The sequence below is a fragment of the Ochlerotatus camptorhynchus genome, unplaced genomic scaffold (genome assembly GCF_037179485.1).
Source record: "Ochlerotatus camptorhynchus isolate MF236.1 unplaced genomic scaffold, CSIRO-AGI_Acam_v1.1 ptg000503l, whole genome shotgun sequence".
NCBI lineage: Eukaryota > Metazoa > Arthropoda > Insecta > Diptera > Culicidae > Ochlerotatus > Ochlerotatus camptorhynchus.
Window position 1 is genome coordinate 1,494,817 of NW_027040988.1, and position 19,578 is coordinate 1,514,394.

At 39.7% G+C, this 19,578-nt stretch overlaps 1 protein-coding gene across 4 annotated transcripts in view; it reads right to left on the bottom strand.

Annotated features, from left to right (window-relative positions):
* gek (serine/threonine-protein kinase gek) overlaps positions 1-19,578 on the bottom strand; it is a 162,478-nt gene that overhangs the window by 3,763 nt on the left and 139,137 nt on the right. For 2 of the 4 annotated variants that reach the window (XM_065235684.1, XM_065235683.1), the window contains exons 11-20: positions 12,398-12,793; positions 12,231-12,326; positions 11,456-12,158; positions 11,294-11,392; positions 11,122-11,232; positions 10,869-11,054; positions 10,676-10,769; positions 10,467-10,614; positions 10,326-10,395; positions 10,147-10,274 (exon numbers count right to left, since the gene is read on the bottom strand). In XM_065235684.1, the coding sequence (XP_065091756.1) occupies positions 10,147-10,274; positions 10,326-10,395; positions 10,467-10,614; positions 10,676-10,769; positions 10,869-11,054; positions 11,122-11,232; positions 11,294-11,392; positions 11,456-12,158; positions 12,231-12,326; positions 12,398-12,793 (2,031 nt within the window). The remainder of the gene's footprint in view (positions 1-10,146; positions 10,275-10,325; positions 10,396-10,466; positions 10,615-10,675; positions 10,770-10,868; positions 11,055-11,121; positions 11,233-11,293; positions 11,393-11,455; positions 12,159-12,230; positions 12,327-12,397; positions 12,794-19,578) is intronic. The other 2 variants (XM_065235686.1, XM_065235685.1) reach the window with 2 other exon arrangements.

Genomic DNA, 19,578 nt, shown 5'->3' on the forward strand with positions numbered 1-19,578 from the left:
GACGAAGCAGCAAGCCGGAGGTGTTTATTTACATTTCGGTGAGACTGTGGTCAAGTGATAATTGTTCAACGTCGTAACACCAGAATTATAGATTTGTGAGTTTAAAGCGGTCCGTTCGGAGATAGAGATGGTGCCGCCAAATGATGGTCATTTAGGAAGCTCTAGTATTGCAGATTTTAAGAATCTATACTTTTAAGAGCAAATGAATTCAGCATTACGAAATTGCTTTGTGGAAGCTAGTGTCCACTGCGAAGCAAAATGTGAATCCTTACCGTACCGGCCAATGAAACCACTGCTAGTTTAGGGTTCAACCATGAGAAATGCAATGGTCGTAAATCTCCGGCATCTTTCTAGTCAAAGTCAGTCAGCCCCCCGGGGGTTATTCCGAGAGTCCAAGTGACTATTATCACTAATGAAGTGAGAAAAGTCACGTAGTGGTGACGTGACTCTTCATTTGATTTGAACAGGGAGTATTGTATTGTGAAAACTACCTCGTTCACGGTTTGACCGGGCTTGTTTACTGTAACATGAATTTCTTCGGTTATTACTGTAGCGGCACGTACTCTGGGTCGGCAGGTTTACTTCAAAAATTTACAAGAGTAGCATTAGAATTAGCGTGAGTACATACTTGACTACTAGCTATCTACATGAATATGCGAAGTATTAATTAATTTGTTTCAAAATCCCACAACTAGATTGAACAATCATTAAAATCCCATGGACGATGAAAATTTAAACACTTTTGAAACGCTGTTTTTGCACATGAGGCTATTATGTGTTCATTCATGAATTTAACCAGAAATGTCTCGTAAAATGCTCTATTCATGGAAAAATGCAAGTTTTAATCCACAACTCTTCCCATCCACTTGATCTATTACTGTACTGAATCACCAGCCTTCTAGTTTTTGAAGGTTTCCTATCGATAACATGTGTGTTATATAAACCAACCAGCCTGATTGACAACACCTGTATCTCTATATGGTACATCCCACCCCGCAAAGCCATTCTGCAAAACAAGCTGTAACAAGCGTTAAAAACTAAATACTTGAAGAATTGAATTATTATGTATGAACGTTTTAACAGTTTTGTTTTCTCAGGGTTTCTATTTAAATTAAAGTTCTAGATTACATTTCTATAGGAATATAGGAGTGAAATTTCCCGAAAGTTTAAACCATTTCATTTTTTAAACATATAGGGGAAATGACTCTAAGGTTGGTTCCATCCCTAAAAATCTGCTATTTATCAATTTTATCTAGATGAACGCGTCATTTAGATGATTGCTGAATTTATGTATGGGCCCAAATTAGGGGCATTTAGGCCGACATTACATCAATTTCCCCTACTACACAAAAGTTTGTATGCTGCTCATAAAATTGATTATTTCCGAGTATTGGTTCGTTATGAAATATGCCAATTTTATTACGGTATATATAATCCTTTCACTTTCCGAGAAACATACTGTTCTAGACCGCGGCACCTCAGAGCTGCAAGCTCACTGATTTGAAGCATATGTAGGCTTGTGTTTACTTAGCAGCAAATGAATTGGCACACACACCTACTTTTCATGAAAAATCATTTCGTATCTATCGCCATCGACTTCTATCTACTGCAGCATCGAAAAAGTAGATGCCAGCGAACAGTAGGAAACGGTAGGAAACGGAATCCTGCAAATCTACACTGAAAAAGAAAATCATATGTAAATAGAGTTGAAGCTAAACGACAATTTCGATGTGTCGCCCCCCCCCCCCCCCCTCGGCTAGAACTGCCTTTGCGAGATAACACCAGAGTCCACATTTGAATTTTCAACTCCAACGTAAAATCTGTGCTGTTATAAATAGTTGGCTGTTCTCCATTTGGCATAATGCCGTTTAACATAGGACCAGTTCCATGCCAAGCAGGATAAAAATAAATAAAAATGTAACATTCGACCTTCTCCGGTTCGCTTAAAACTTTGCAATGTGCTATTCACATTTTTGCAAACATTCGGCTATTTTGGATATTGTAATTTGTTTCAAAATGGCGTCTTAATGAATGGAAGGGAGGAGAAAAGCAGCGGTAATGAAAAAGCTTGCCAAATCGTTTTCTTCATCATTTACTTTCGAGCACCGGACGGATAAGCGTCGTACAGGACATATGAGAGGAACAACCTAGGATTTTGCAATCTTTAGTATAAGATCGAGCTTAGAAGATCGATTTGTTACGGCACTAGAATCGATCCATCGATTTAATCGATACAAAAGAATCGATCTTTGCAGGATCGATCTTTTCTTCATAATGCTGAACTACCGTAATGCACTGAATACTGGACGGTCGGTTAACCCGGATATTTAAATTATAAATAAATATTTCGTCTCCTTTGCAAGATAACTAATATGTGTGATTCAGATCGATACTAAAACACGTTTACGTGCTTTTTTTAACATAGTAGGCAGTGATAATAAACTTTCAAAAGTGTTCGAATTTATGGGCTAAGTATCCAGATTGCATGAAAGTAACCCTGTTGTCAACCTAACTGTCATAATGCGTAATAATGAAAGATACTGCATATCAAATTTATATTCTCAGCCCTATTTTATACAACATTAGGAGCGACTATGCTGATATTAAATTTGAGGGTATGTTCCTTAAATTTAGGTTTGGGGTGAATGGAAATTAGTTTTCCGATGCACAAAAATTACATTCGTTTGCTTCTTTGAAGATCAAAAAGATCGAAGAAAGATCGATTTTTACGATTTTTTTTAATAAATAAAGAATCGGTCCTAAAATTCGAAAATCGATCTCAAAGATCGATCCAAGATCGCCCAATCTTAAACAGTACGCATCGCACCAATCCGAAGACGCATCATTTTTGGATGCTCTCTCGCGTGACGGATGTTTTCTTGAAGAGTGTGAAAGGAAATCGGAATTTTTCCAAATTGAAAACCTGAAACAAATCCTAAACGTTAATTATCAAGCTAAGTGAAACTATATTAATTTACAAGTGCAGTGAACAAAAAATAAAAGCCCTAGAACAGGAAAATGAGTGCAAGTGACGGTGCCCCTGGTGGGGCACCGATGATAGTACAAAATGGCGCAATTGAAAACACAAGATCAAACAATCTAGGCAGTGCAATTAAAAAACAAAATGGCGACAAGTACACGGAAAGAGTGTTCGAGAAATTTTACTTCAAGCAGTGTGACAGTGGACCGTACAAGGTTATTGTGGAGAAGATGCAAGAAGACACCGAGAACAACGTACGATTGAGCGGAATCAACAAAATCACAGTGGGGATGATGTTGAAACAAAACGGATTTGCGAAAGCAGTGATGGACATCAAGAAGATCGGAAGAGCAAAAGTGATGGTGCTCTTCAGTGAATGGAAGGAAGCAAACAGGCTAGTAAACTGTCAAAACCTGAGTCTGAAGCGGTTCAGAGCCTTCATTCCGAAGAGTTTTGTGACCGTCAAAGGAGTAATAGCAGGAATCCCAGAGGAATTACAGCCGGAGGAACTAATCGAAGACATCGAAACAAACAAGGAAATTTTGGAAGTATTCTGACTACAGCGGACCGTAGCATCAGGCAAAAGAGTACCGATCGAGAAGCTAGGAGTAGTATTCCGAAGCAATAAGCTTCCAGAATACGTTAGAATCTACTCAGTCATAACGAAGGTAGAACCGTATATCACAAAGGCAGTCATGTGTAACTCGTGCCTACGTTACGGGCATATCGCCAAGAACTGCAAGAGCCGAAAACGTTGCGGAAATTGCGGAGAAACACACGATGGACAAGTTCAGGATTCAGAGTGCCCGAACCAACTAAAATGTGTACACTGCAAGGACAAACACAGATCGTCGGACGTCAAGTGTCCAGAACGTAGCAAACAAAATGACAAAAAAATGATGGCAAGAAAGAATCTCACCTACCAAGAAGCTCGGGATGAGTTTCGAATTGTCGTAAGCAATGGATTCACCATTCTAGAAAAAGCAGATGAGTTTCCCTCAGTCTACGAAAGCTTCTCCAACATACTGAAGAAATCTAACAACCGGGAAGAAAGTGCACCTAAGCACCAGCCAACAGCAAAAACGAACAACCGAAGCAGCCCGGTGGTCACAAGAAATAGGAATTTAGGAGCAGTCAAGAAGCAGACTCTACCCAAGGATAAAGGGCCAGAAGCTAGCAACAGGATAGAAAGGGAAGTTGACGAAGACGGATTCGAAAAAGTCCGATACGGAAGCAAAAAAAGCAGGACAGAGAACGAAAACACGACTGGACAAGAAGAAAGCCTGGCAGGAACCCAGGTAATGACGATGGAAAAACACCTCGAGCTCCGAAAACGATGGGAAGATAAAATGAAGGAAATCGCACGGCAAAAAGAGAACTTGCAATCTACGGTTGGAAAAACTTTCAACAAACTCTCGAAAGCCGTTGAGGCAAAAGACGAAAACGGATACTATATTGTTCTAGAAGTAGTCAAGCAGCTAGCAGTTTCTCTAGGTTATGACGTAAAAGACGGAATACCGAATACTGATATCGAAAATGGCGGCATTCAAGATATTACAGAGTAACATTCAAAGTCTCACGAAAAATAAAAATGAACTAGCGCATGAATTACATGCAAGAAATCTCGACGCAGCATTATTATCAGAAATATGGACGAATGAAAATACGATAGCATCATCAAACATAACGGGCTATCATAAAATTCTACAACCACGTTTGGTAGGCGTGGGTGGAGGTGTTGGCATATACCTCCGCGATGTGTATAACTATATTCCACTAGACCTGACCACTAGCGAAACGCTGGAGGTTATCGGTATTACAGTACCTAGCAAAAATCTGAGTCTAGCCTCAGTTTACATAAATCCTAGGATTACAATAACGGAATTAAATACAGGTTTTGAGAAATTATTAGGAGAAACACAAATGCTCAAAAACTTACTCATTGGAGGAGATTTCAACGCCCACAACGAGGCCTGGGGCTGTGAATCTACCAATAGTAAGGGTAAATTAATCCTAGAAACCATTACTACAACAGAATTACTGATCCTGAATAATGGAGAGAAGACGTACCGACCCGCTGCACTGAATAACACCCCCAGTGCAATCGACTTGACTCTATGCACACCAGATCTGTTTAATGAACTAATGTGGAGTGTAAAGCACTATACATTTGGCGGCTCAGGCCATCGTATAATAGATATCGAGCTGAAAAAAATACAATCCAAAAAACAAAGAGCTATTTTCAATCGGAAGGAGATCAATGAGGAAATTGCGCTCATAGATGCAGAGCAGCTGGAGTCAATTAAGGACCTGCAACGCCTAGCTACCGACACGATAAGCAGAAACAGCGGGGTGAGCGACTTCGTCCCAAAATATTATTGGAGCGAAGAACTTTCCCTCCTGTACAAAGAGAAACAAGACTGCTGGAGAACCTTTAACAGGTTATCAAACGAAGAAAATCTACTTAAGCTGCAAAAAGCCAAAGCGATTTTTCTACGGAAGAAAAAGCTACTGATGAAGGAAAATCTCGCGGCCATCACGAAGGATATCGATCCACGAGATACCAAGTCTAATTGGAGCATGGTAAGGAGGCTACGATACAACCACGAAAACAAAACCAAGAACAACATAGTACTTACGGCGAGAGAAAAAGCTGAAACATTCCTAGAAGGACACTTCGGGCCCACACAACCAACAATGACTCAGCCCAAATCTCCAAGTACGGCTTCTGCAAAAGAGTTGCTCAACCTAGAGCAATGGAATCATATCATCCATAAAAAGAAGGCCCATTCGGCGCCAGGAACAGACCGCCTAACTTACGAGATTCTGAGGAATCTAAACACACAGACAAAGCAAAAAATTGTTCAAGAAATAAATACGTACTACGCCGCTGGAAACCTGCCGGAAAGCTTCAAGGAGGTCAAAATAGTACCAATTGCGAAACCCGGACGGGATGCAACCGAACTATCGGCGTACAGGCCGATTTCATGCCTGTCGACGATCGTCAAATCAGCTAACACTGCAGTACTACATCGAATACAACAACATGAGAGCAGGGAGGAACTCTTACCGGATCTATCGTTCGGGTTCAGACCAGGAAAATCAACGGAGGACTGTCTCGAGTTCGTAACAAATCATCTAATGGCAGCTAAAAGAAGCAATTTGATAAGTGTAGCAGTATTCTTTGACTTTTCCAATGCATTCAATGCGGTGGATACAGACATACTTATAGCAACTTTGACCAGAATGGAATTTGCAGAGGATATCATAGTATGGATCGAGAATTTCTTGAAAAACCGAAAGCTGGTTATACAAACGGAACAAGGGTTGGTATCAACCACAATCTCAAGAGGATTGCCTCAGGGGGATGTGTTGTCTCCCACCCTCTTTAACTTATATACCAAGGAGCTGCACGAAACCGATGACGACGAGGAAAATGTGGTGACAGTGCAATACGCGGACGATTTTGTGAAGATAATTAGCGGTAAATGTCTCAATGAAGTCAAAGTGAAAGCACAACGAGTGATAGACAACTTCGTGGACCACAGCGATAGCCTGCGACTCGAAATCAACGGCAATAAAACGAAAGTAATAGTATTCCAACCAAAAGAGACGAAAATAGATCTAAAGATCAAGGATAAGTCTATAGAGTGCGTTAGATATTACAAATATCTGGGAATCTGTATAGACAGCAACTTAAACTACGGCACGCATGTACGAGACTTGAAACACAAGATCAAAGATCGACAAAATATGCTGAAAGTCATAGGCAGCATAAAGAAGGGAGCGACTCCAAAAGTAATGATACTGTTCCATAAAGCACTATACGATAGCTTCCTCCGGTACGGCAGCTCGGTCTACGGCAGCACATCTAAAACCTACCGGAACGACTTAGACGTAACACATCGACAATGTCAACGCATAGCTACGGGATGTTCTAAGACTACATCGATCAACACCTTGGCTGCCCTAGCAAATGAGGAGCCACTAGAACTGCAGCGGTACTATTGGACAAAGAAGAGAATATCATCCCACTTTCGCAAACAAGATGCAGTATATCATCAATTAATTTCCCTACAAAACCACGATACAGCTGGAAACAAGAGATTCACATTCATCGAGAAAGTCTACATTGAAAACGCGATTGAAGTGAGCAGAATCTACGAGCAAGTCACGGAAGAGACTGCATATGATGTCACGATTCGGCACCAAATTGAAGGAATGCCTATCAATAAAACTAAAATGGCTCCATCTACTATGCGACAAATCACCCTGGAATACATGAACAAAGAGTACCCTCTATGGCGAAGGGTATATACGGACGCCTCGAGAACAGCGGACGCTTGCGGTATAGGAGTTTACGAACGCGAGACCGGAATGGACATAAGTCTTAAGTTAGAACAACACTCCAGCATCATGACGGCGGAACTCGTTGCCATACGGATTGGCCTAGAAGAAATTTCAAAATTAGACAGAGAGAACACTGTGATACTCACCGACTCGCAATCAGCCTGTCTGCTATTGGCAAAACATCAGGAATGCAAAACTTGGGACAGTCTAACAGGAGCAATCTGCAAGGAACTTCAATCAACGGGCACTATACTACAATGGATCCCTGGCCATGTGGGCCTGGAGGGCAATGAAGCAGCAGATACTTTGGCCAAAGCAGGACTAAACAATGATGCGGTTATCGTCAACAAGCTCCTCTGGAACGATGTGGTACTTCGCTATAAGAAGCAGCTAGCAGAAGCTACAAATGAGTGGTATACCAACATCGTATTCACTCAGAATAAAGGGAAGAAATTTTACGATTTGTTCAACTGTTTTCCTGGAAGACCGTGGTTCTGGAACTCGGAATTCAACGGTGAAGAGGTGCGAACACTCAACAGGATTATGGCCGGTCACGATTTTTCGAATTACTGGCTGGCCAAAATGCGGCTGGTAGAATCAGAAGAATGTGATCTTTGCGATGAAATTGACACAACGGAACATTTGCTATTAAACTGTATAAAGTACACCCACATTCGAAACTACTTTGATTGGGAGGATCACAGACGCATACAAGACCTAGTACGTGACAAAGAAGGAGTAAATAACGTAGAGTTGAAAAACATAATAAAATTCATCCGAATGGCAAGAATAAATCCATAACGGCTAGGTAACGACTAACCGTCACAGCGACTGGCGTTTATGAGGCACAGCTCCTCGGGCCAACAAATCGAAACTCCAACAACAACAACAACAACAATCCGAAGACGACGACGAATGCACCCACATCGACCGGAGGAACGGCTTCGCACCATAGGCAGCATGACTGCGCCGCCGTCATCCGGTCGGCATCGACTTGCACTGGTGTGAAAGAGTCAAGTAGCGTTAGTTGTTCGTTCACAACAATCCAATTCAATGCTGGTCGGAGGCGTCGGAGCACGTCTTGGTCTGGTGTGAATGCCGACATATACTTGGAACTAGGAACGTTCTGGCGAAAAATACTCCAAAAAGAAGGGGCCTAATTAGCTGTTCTGCAAGTACAAAACAGACTGTAATTCAGTGAACGCGATCAGTTGCAATTTGGTAGGACCCTGAAGGACGCGGACATCGGAGGCTCTCTGAGTGACTTCACCATCTTTCGGACGTTCCACTGCAGTCGTTCCGTTAGGCTGAACCTAACGCAGACGTCAATTGGTAGCACGTTTATGCCTTTCGTGTTAGTTGTCCATCCACTGATGCAAAAAGAACAGCAATATCAACAAATAGTGCCAAAATAACAGGAGCACCAAAAGGCAACAGCGATTTGTTCCGTACCCTCCAACTCCAACAACCCGTTCGATGGACACCAGGAAAAAACAACAAACGGTCCTTTTCAGGGCCACCATTTGAAAAACAAAAGGCCCTTTTCAGGGCCAGGGCCACCAATTCAAAAACGGAAAGAGTTAAGATAATAGATTATCGATCAATTAAAAGAACTAAAGGGATAGTCAGTAGTAGGTGATCATCAAGCTCAGGATTGCAGCCAGATCATCATTAAGTTTGTCATATTTTGAATTCTACTCCGAATTTTCCTAGAATATTTCCTTCAATTCCATGGAATCCCTAATAGAAAATTACCATAAACGAACGATTACCCAAATGATTGAACTATTCTACAAATGGTTTGGATGATACCCCGAACACGTCGTTAAGCAAATTAATGATAACATTTTTTTAGGGATTCATCTTTAGTTTTCCTTGAGATTTTTAGAGATGCACTGGTGTGGTGGAAGTGTATCTTAGGACAACAATGACAAGGAAGCAGTGGGGTTGAGGTGATTGAAAAAAAGTGTTCGAAATGTACATGAACAGTGGAGAGGAAGCAAGCGATGTTCAGAAACAGCAGCCGTCTAAATTTGGGATGGGAGAAGGAGCGGATAAAGGACAAAGAGGAGGCCAGGCGGTTGGCGGTATGAAAAAAAAAACGATTGGAAGAAGAAAAGGAGGTGTGATCACGGCAGAAATCTGAAGTAAAGCTCAAGCTGTCTCCCAGGAAAGCTAAGAAGAACTACTCAACTCGTTTCTTATAAATATTTTTTTGTTTCTTGGCTCCGTACAGTCCTTTTGTAAATTTGAGCCTTAATAAAAAAAAGTAATTGACTAATGCGCTTTATATTCGAATACATTGGAACTGTTTATAAATAAAATAAAAAGTTTTAAAATGGCTATTCAAATGGAGTTTGCAACTTGCACAACCTGGAACTGCAATCTTGTGTATGGTTTCTGTTGTTTATGAATAGCCTCTTAGTGTAGCTTAGGAGAAGTCCATAAGCCACGAAGACAGTTTAGTAGGGGGGATGTGCTTTGTGATTATTCACGGTTCATATAAAAATTCAAAATGTATATGGAAGATTGTCTAAGTAAAGGAAGGGGCCTAAAACCTATCAAACATTTTAAGTATTGATGTCCTAAATAGTCTCCCAAAATTGCTTTGTTATTTTTCATATAATTTTCTTGAGGTACTCCCAGGAATTTATTGCGTAGAGGGGAGAAAAGACTTGCATATTTCCACCACTCGGTAAACTGCCGACACTTTTAATATTTCCGGTGTATTAGAAAAATGTTTTGGAAATTCTTGGGATTTTTTTTTTTCAGGAAAAATCGTACACTGGTCAAAAGATCTGTGAATTATAACTTACTTTCAGGACATCTTGCAGAGACGACATGCTGCCCAGTGGACTGGGTGACCGTGGTAACGAGGGGGGTTGATCACGTGGCCGCGCTGGTGCCGTCCGCTTTGCACCTGGGAAAGAATTATTGGAACCTTCTTTTAATGGGCGATGTGTGGCATCGTTCGCTATTTTACCAAATTACTTACCATTGTGGGGATGCATCATCGGTCGAGGTGGTGCTCGCGGTGGCGGTGGGGCATGTCGCATCGTTGAAACCTAAAAATTTACCAAGTGGACAGTGAAATTGTTGGGTTCGATTATTTAATCTGGAGAAAAGCGGAAATTACTCTGAGCTGGTTATTTTGGTCCGCCGTTTCGATCGTCGTCGGAAGATCGAGTAGCCGCTGCTTTTGGATACCGTCTCCAGGGCCCATGTGGGAGATGTGGTTGAAGTTTGTCGGAGCGGAAATCAGCTTCGAACGTCGATCGGTGCTTCTGCAAATTTACTTAGTATTAGTATAGAATCAACAAGGGTTATGAATGGCAAGGAACTCACGATCTTATAGTACGGCTACCCTCGTTGCGTAACGAGAAACGTTTCGTTTTCAACCGTCCATCTCGATCGCATGGCGCTAAATTAAGTAGCTCTCCTGTGGAGAAAGAGATGATTAACACCATTGAATTAAATTTCAAACGTTTGAATTGAAAAGCACAAAGCTCTTGGGTCAAACATTTTGTATCACACTTACTTGTATGCATGTTAGCCAAGTAGATGACGTGCGACGTGTCGTTCAGCGTCGTCAACGAAAGGCTACCATTGTTCATCAGCGGACGGGATCGTTTGAGTCCAATTGACTGGACCCATTCGGCGGTTTGCGCGTTGAAAATATCTAGATGTGTTTCCGAGTAGACTAGCAGATGACCATCACAATAGGCTGGAAGATAAAGGAAACAATCGTTAACCGGTTCCATTCTACTAGAATATCCCTGCAAAGAGCTTACTTATATGGGTAGGTACGGCTGGGTACATGATTTCCCGATCACGAGATTTGCGACCTTGCAAATCTACGTAAATGGCTAACGTTTGGAATACTAGGAGATATTCTCCATGGGCTAAAATGGAGGAAAATACTTAACATATTTGCATCTTCTGTGGAAGCACTTTAGAACTTACCACTCGATCCTTGCCCAGATTGGATCTCGATAACTCGCCAGGCATCCACCCCAGAATAAGCGAGAAAATTGTTCAACTGGTTATCCGGATGGACAAGAGCTGAAACAAGACCAGTCCAGTTATTCTTTCATACCAATCGACATCTAAGATTTGCAAACTTACGCATTGCTTGGGCCTCTCCCTGCAAGCAGTACGCCGTGAATCCACTCTGGTGGCCTACCGCCAGTCGCATGTCGGAAAGCACTTGCAAACTCTGTACCGGATAAGCTACCGTAAATTCGCACATCTTATGATGCCGACTTCGGTTTCGATTGACAACGTACACCACAATCTGTGAAGTATTCTGTCGCTTCAAAGCAATCACAATGCAATACACAGGTTGCGGTCCACGTTCGATTATTCCTGTACAAGCAGTTATGCAGTTCTTAGACTCAGCTACCTTAATCCATTCCACATCCGTCGCTTCAAGAGCTCTAATCGGCAGCAGCCTCAAGTGTCGTTGTTTGCCGCACAAAATCGCCAGCAACTGTTCCTCGGCAATGTACCACAGTTGGTAGACCTTCTTACTCTCACCTATCCGAGCGATCTCGCTACGGTCCAAATCTAAACAGAACAGACCGTCTTCCGTACCCAGCAGAATCCGATCCGGATCGATGATGAGCGCACTCAGCGCACTCCGAATTGCCGTTAGGGAACTGTCCAGCACCTCCTTCACACGGAATATGGCCGTATTTGGTAGGTTGTTTCGTTTCAATATTCGATGTAATTCGCTTAGTGCAACCACCCATTTGGCTTTCTCGGATTCGGTATCCGCCAGCATAAGCGTCTGCAGCGAGGGTCCACCGTCCAGCAGGGAGGTTGTTATCTGAAGAAGATGAGAATGGCATTTAATTGTGTAAATAGCTGACGCCGAGTGTGATTGCTTTGAAGAACTCACCCTAAAGATACAAGGAACGTCTTTTTTAGCTGCATGAATTACATCACTCTCCCGAACCCCGGATACTCCAAATTCAGGATCTCGCATATCTAATACCTAATTAATTGCAATACAGTACAGATTACAGATCATTGAATATTCAAATTAAAGAGAAGATTCCATCCTACCTGAGTAACGTGAACACTTGGTAATGCACTGCGGTCGGCCGAGATGTCGTACAGAAATAGTTTAAAATCACAAACAACAACAAACTGGCGCACCCAGCCACGTTTGACGGCTCCCAGCTTAGGTACCTTCACGTAGCCCTCGTATGCCGTTCCGATGCCGCGGGTTGGATCGATTCCGAGCGGCCGTTTTGTCTGATCGGACGGCACGGGGCATTGCGTGGGTACCTTCTGGCAGCAGATCATGTGGCAGGCGAAGCCGCACAGCTCGCACACAACGCCCTGCCGGGTCAGGCCGACCATGAGCGATGTGCAGTGGTTGCACTTAGTGGGACTAGAGAACGTGCGCACCAGGAATTGGTGCACTTTCTGCTTCGGCATCATCACGCTGTGCATGCTCTGTGGGAAGGGAAGAGAATGAAGAAATTAAGCAAAGAATAGATCTTTGATTTTCAACTTGTTGAAAATCGCTAGAACATCATTATTTCGGGATATTCTTCTTTTTGGCTGTTATATCCTAACTGGAATTTTACAACTATTTTCATGTAGCGTTCATACAAAACCCAGACATCCCGGAATACATATTATAACAATAATTAACGCGTGACAACACCCGCCACCTCCTCTTCCTAGATTTACTTAGCGCTAACTCTATGCCCATCCCCTCACTAACGCAAATGATTTTCGGGAAAATAGGACAATCTGGGAAATTACATTCCAGACAACTAACTTCTGAGAATAGCGACACCAATACCACCCATCATTTAATATCGAGTTAGGGATAGTCAGCTGTGTCATTTTTGTTTAAATATTTAACGAACGGAAAGGAAAAATTACTTTTTATATAAAGAGCTTTGAGTGGGTTGGTTTATTTCCTTTAAATTCCGTTATAATTGCTTATCTTTTGACAGATACGCGTATTTCGTCTACTACTTGCAGACTTCATCAGTGCCAAGTACTCAACTGACAAGTGCACAACAAATAACCGTTATGCCATTCTCTACAAACTATTTGAACTTATGAGTTTATATATCAATATTGCAAATTCATCACTCAGATCGCAGCAGTGCCGGATTTAGAATCTGAGATGCCGGGGCTGCTTTCATTAGGGGAGATGGGCGTATTAATTGGTTTCAAACCATTAATTGACCAGTTCCACGCCAAATGATGAATCGGAAAAACTCCACTCTCTCCTATTTGCATGAAACTTTGCATAATTGTTCGTTATGGATAATGATTAACATTTTTGTTAAAATCCGACCATGTCCATTCGAAATGACGACTCACAAATTTTCAAAAAATTGTAGCGTGGAAACGTCACTTCCGACCGAAATGACGTCTAAAACAAAGTTGTAGAAGAAAATAATAGCTTCATGTTAGATAGCATTTCCAACCCAACTCTGAAAATCGTTAACTTCACGTATGAGGTAAAACACAAACATTTTGAATGTTTGAGACGTTTTAAATCATTTTCTTAGAACAAAAATACATAAAGAAAGTTTTTGTTCTAAGATTTTTGTCAGTTTTCAAGTTTCCATGGATTTTAATGAAAGGAATACCGGCATGATCGATTTCGAGTTTAAAGAAATTTTACATATTTTTAAAAATTTCAGAATATTGAAATTTAAAAAAAAAATCAGGGCTCCTAGACTTAGGAAAAAATTATGGATTCTTACACTTTGGTGCATTGAATTATGACTATAATTCCTAAAATTCAGGAAAAAAATGGGAATTCTAGGGATAATTACGGAGAAATTCTGGAAGGATAACCAATGGGATGACTATAAATTTCAAGTAATTTTGAGAAGTATTTGAGGGAAACTAAAGGTGAATCCTAAGCTTATCCTGAAAATACTGCTATGTTGATTTTGAATAGAATTCCATCGAGCTCTAAAAAAAAATCAGCATGAATTTCAGGTAGCATTCTATGGAAATTCGGAGAGAATTACCATACGGCAAAATTTATGATGATATGACTACAATCCTGAAACTACGCCTAATGATGACCTACACACTTAGTTTTTTTTTCGCCAGATTTGCACAACCGAGCGCTTGGCAATCAGTTTTACTGAGATCTCAGCAAACATGTCGTTTGTTCGCTGAGATCTCAGTAAAACAGATTGCCGAGCACTCGGCTGTGCAAATCTCGGCAAAAAGTATGTACAGCTGAAAATCTCTTAAATGTGGATCAATGAATTAATCAAAGATAAATTCTTAGTAGAGCTGCAAGTAAATATGGTAATAGTTCCACGAAGATCTAATTCTTAATATACATAAAACAAATCGTTGCAGAATTTCCAGCTAGTTAGAAGATAGTTTCAAGAGAATTCCTCAGAGAATTCTTAAGCATTTTGAGGGATTTTGAGGGAGTTTCCGGAAGGTTTGATCATATTTTCAAAGTTTTTGTGCGTAGTGTTCCAAGATATCCAGGATTTTCAAGATAATTCCAAGAAAATTCCAAAAGATTCTCTCAAGGACATTTTGAGAAGAATTTCAAGGAGGTAATGATCATGGAATTCTTAGGTCCAATCCAGAAAGTTATAAAGAAGTTATACAAAATTCTCGCGAGAGTTATTAAGATTTAAAATATAATTGTAAACTGAATTCGTGAGTTTTTTTGGAAGGAATTCCATAAGTGTTGTGCGCTGACTTCCGAGACTGTTATGGAACAAATTTCTAAGGAATACCGCACAGATTATTTAACGTAATCATGAAATTAAAAGTAATGATGAAGACATTTTAGAATGATCCAACGGAAATCCTTGAGATATTTGCAAAGATATTAAGATCAAGGTTGCAAATAAAGCGGCGCCGGTGATGTAGTGGTAAGTGTGATTACCCCTCACCCCAGTAGGCCTGGATTCAATCCCAGTCGGCGCTGCCGGGATGTTCTGAGGCATAAACATGTCTGGCGTTTGAAACATATAACCTGTAAATTTTGCTTTCTATGAGTCACAATCAGCGATTTGCCGATCGCTGAGTGAGTGAGTGTTGAGTGAGTGAGTTTGTGAAAAATCGCTGATTGTGACTCTCATGAAGTGAAATAAACAGGTTTAATATGTCAAACACATTCTTTGCAACCTCTTCTTGTATCCTACCAATTCAAAATATGATCATGGTATCTAATTATTTAATAATTAAAAACAAAAACATTGTTTTAACTGAAATGAGTATTTGCAACATTGCCTAAGATAAGTTCCAAAGAAAAAAAAAGTAATTTAAAAGATTGAAATCAAACATCCAGGTTCCGTACAACACAGAAATACAGGATCAAGGAATAACAAAAATTCTCAAGATTGATAATTTTTGAACGATGGCAACTTTTCAGAACTACAGAAATGTCTCCATTTCTGGGAATACACGTCCAGAGATTGAATCACACATTTCTTATTGTTATACTTTTCTGAAATTTCTAGCCCCATAATCTTGAACAGCTTTCTAAGACCTGGATCTTGAAATATGTACTTGTTCTTAGAATCTTGAAGATTTTGTTAATCCTGGCTCTTGAATTTCTGTGCACGGAATCTTGAAAAAGTTTCAATTTTAGAATTTACTAAACTGTTTCATAGAAACTGAGCTCTGGATATCTTTGCAAATTTATCAAGGATTTAATTAAGACCATTCCAAAGAGTCTTCACAATTACTTGAACTATCAGGATTTTCCTCAACAATTTTATGATTCAACAGCCCAAGAATTCTATGCAGAACATTCTTGAAATTCACTCTTAATTTAATCTCGCATTTTTAATGATTCTTAAGAGAATTTGTTTAATTTCTCTGCAAAGTTTTACAGATAAGTCGCTATAAATATGCGTAAGAAATCTCTTGATATGCCATTTAGAATTAAGAAATGTATTCTCCCAAATCTTCCATAAATTTCCTCCAGAATTCTTCTTAAATTGCCCTTGAGCGAATTATTTTGGAATTTTCTTGAAACTCTCCTTAGTATTTTCTCCTTTGGATTTTTTTATTCTCTTGGAGCAATATCCACAGTTTCTTTGAAAATATGCTCAGTATTTCTTGCCAAACCCTTCCAGAAACTCCTTGAAATTACCTTAAAATTCTTATAAATTAATTTGAAACAATCTTCAAACTAGCATGAAATACTGCAAAGAAATTGTTGAGGTATTTTAATAACTAGATTTCCATGGAATTATCATCCATATTTTCAGGCAGCCCTTCTCAAAATTACGCTTTGATTGATCAACATTTAAGAGATTTTCAGCCGTAGGTAATCATTAGGCGTAATTTCACAATTGCAATCATGTAGTCAAGTTTGCCCTAGGGTTAATTCAGTTTAAAGGAAAGGGGCTCCGAATTTCCTTGAAATGCTCCCTGAAATTCCCTTCGATGGGGCCTCCCTTAGCTCAGTCGGTAAAGGCGCAGCTACAAAGCAAGACCATGCTAGAGGTGGCTGGGTTCGATTCCCGGTCCGGTCTAGGTTGGAAAATTTCTCGACTTCCCTGGGCATAGAAGTATGATTGGACTTGACACACAATTATACCAATGCAAAAATGGTACAGGCATCGAAAGCTCTCAATTAATAACTGTGGAAGTGCATCTAGAACACTAAGTTGAGAGCACGTAATAAGCTAATATGCGATGTGCAATAAGCTTGAAATGCGAAGAAGAAGAAGAATAATTCCCTTCGATTTGCTTTAGAGTTCCCTGGTATTATAATTATAATCCTCATAATAGTCTCTTGAGAACTACCTTAAAACTCACTATCCTTTCCAAGTAACAGTTTTGGTTTTATGAGGATTCTGTGGAGCATGATTTAGACTTGAAGAATGATTTAAAACCTTGATACAACTTGTAATGTTGAATGGGCTTTACTCCTCCTTACACATTTTCATGATATACTTCTCAAAATAACCTGAAATTTCTAGTTAAATTCCATTAGAGTTCTCCCAGAGGTCCTTTAGCATTATACCTAGATTTCATCTACAACTATCCTCCAAACTCATTTGGCAGTCTCATTATAATGTTCTAGCCAAAGCCAATGCTTCATAGTGTCTGAATACTAAAATATTATCCATATTCAAGAGCCATGATTTGTTTACACTGATATCTTTAAAATACGCAATATTTAAAGTAAAACATCTCGCAAAGACCAAAAATGCGAAAAACTGGCCCAGCTTCATAATCTTAATAATTTTGTCATTCAACATAATTCCAGTCTGAGCATTCAAGGTTCGGTAGATCTTATTGTTTACGAAAATAATTACAAAACTTTATCCATCAATTCGGCCTAGCGTTTTTTTTTTTGACGTAGGACTACGTGTGAAAACCAAAAATCGAACATGCAACGAAATTATGAAAGATTTTGAACGTTAATAACCCAGCTGCCCCTGGACCAATTTCAATAATTTTATCACTAAACACAGATTTCAAAGTTGAATTCCATCCGGTCTAATCGAACGGTGTTTATGCAATCACCGCGAGGTGAGTGATGGTGTTCTCCAGAACACAATGAAAGGCTCGCCACCAAGCAGCTAACTATCAAGGCTGCCCCAACTACCCAACTAAAATTCATAGCAAAAGGTTCTTTTCAGGGCTATCGTAATCATACTAAAGAGTATAAACTGAGAGAACCCCGCTCAAATTCCTATTCATACACACACAAAAACAAGCTCCTGCTGCAGTTAACAAATAACATTTATTACATAAGACCACGTAGACCTACGTCACCATTGCGTACAACCCCATAGGGTTGTCCCTTGTAGTTTTAATAATTTATAAGTAACTTAAATACATTTCAAAATTTTGAGACTTTAAAGAATATTTCAAATTTTGGACTTCTTTAAACCATCTTGATTATGGAGCATAATTTGATAATTTATAGCGATCCTAATTCTGAAAATGTATTTTGTGTTTTTAATAGAGGTGTGGAGGGCGAGGGTTTTTCTCTTGATTTCTGCATTTAAAATAAAATACCGTAGGACTTTTGTTTTCAGTTGAAAGCAATATATATATATATTTGTTCTTTTACGTTTTGAGCCTGAGGTTACGGCGATGTCACTGAACAATTAATAAACATTTCAATTTAAGTTTAACTGAAATCGATCTTCTGTTAAGTTTCAGAGAAAATTTCCCATAAGAACTTTTTAACAGTCAGCTAGAACAGCTAAAAGTAAATGAACAAACAGTTTGGTTTTCCCTTAGTAATTTCAATATAAACTTCAAATGGTTTGTGCCTAGTCAGTTTCTTACCAAATGAGTTCAAATTTTGGGAGGCTTATCAGGACCCGATTTGGAACCGCTTGAGCACTGTTGTGCGAAAATTTCAAATTTTTCATCAGTCTACTGGACATGTCTCGGATACCACCTGAGAAGTGGCTCAAAATTTGATTTAGTAAGAAGAGTCAGATCTCACCATAGATGGATAAATCCAAGTCTTTTGTCGAGATTTCGTTTCAGGCTTGTATCTCATAATGTTTTTTTTATTTAATGTTAAGGAGAACTCTACGATATTTTTGAGTAGAATTTCAAAGTTATTCGAAAGCCAGGCGCCCACTGATTGTGGCTATGTGTCATTGTGTGCTTAACTTAAAGCCACACGATATCGAATGCCAGTGGGATCCTTGCCTGAAAAAAATTACATGAGAATTGTTAGGAGATTTTTAGGAGGATGATTAAGAAAGTTCAAAGGGAGTTTTGGGAATTATGGCTAGGTAATTATGTGGAGTATTTAAATTAATTTCTGGTAGCGCTCCTCGGATCTGCCCGAGATTAATTCACAGAGAATTCGAAAAATAATTCAAAAGGACAATTCAAAGGAATAAGGGAAATTTGAGCAAAGCTTCAAAGAAATACCAGGAATAATTCCAAGGTAATCCAATTCTGAGAATAGTGTCCTATAATTATGAGAAAAAATACAAGCCAATTTAGAAAATAGTTTGCAGCGAATCCCGTGGAAAATATCTAAAGAATCAAATTCTGATATAACGATAGCTGCAGTAATTTTGAGAAGCGTTCGAACGGCATTCTGAAAAAAATGTATCAAATTAATAATAATAAAAGGAGGATTCCACCAAATTTCAGTGGAGAATTCAAAAGAATTCTAAGTAGCATATTCCAAGGTAATTACCAGGAGAATAGCAAAAGAGTTCTGAAAGGCAATGCAGGACAGTTCTTATGTGAATGAGAATTTCAAAGGTAGGTACACAAAGGAAATCCTGAGC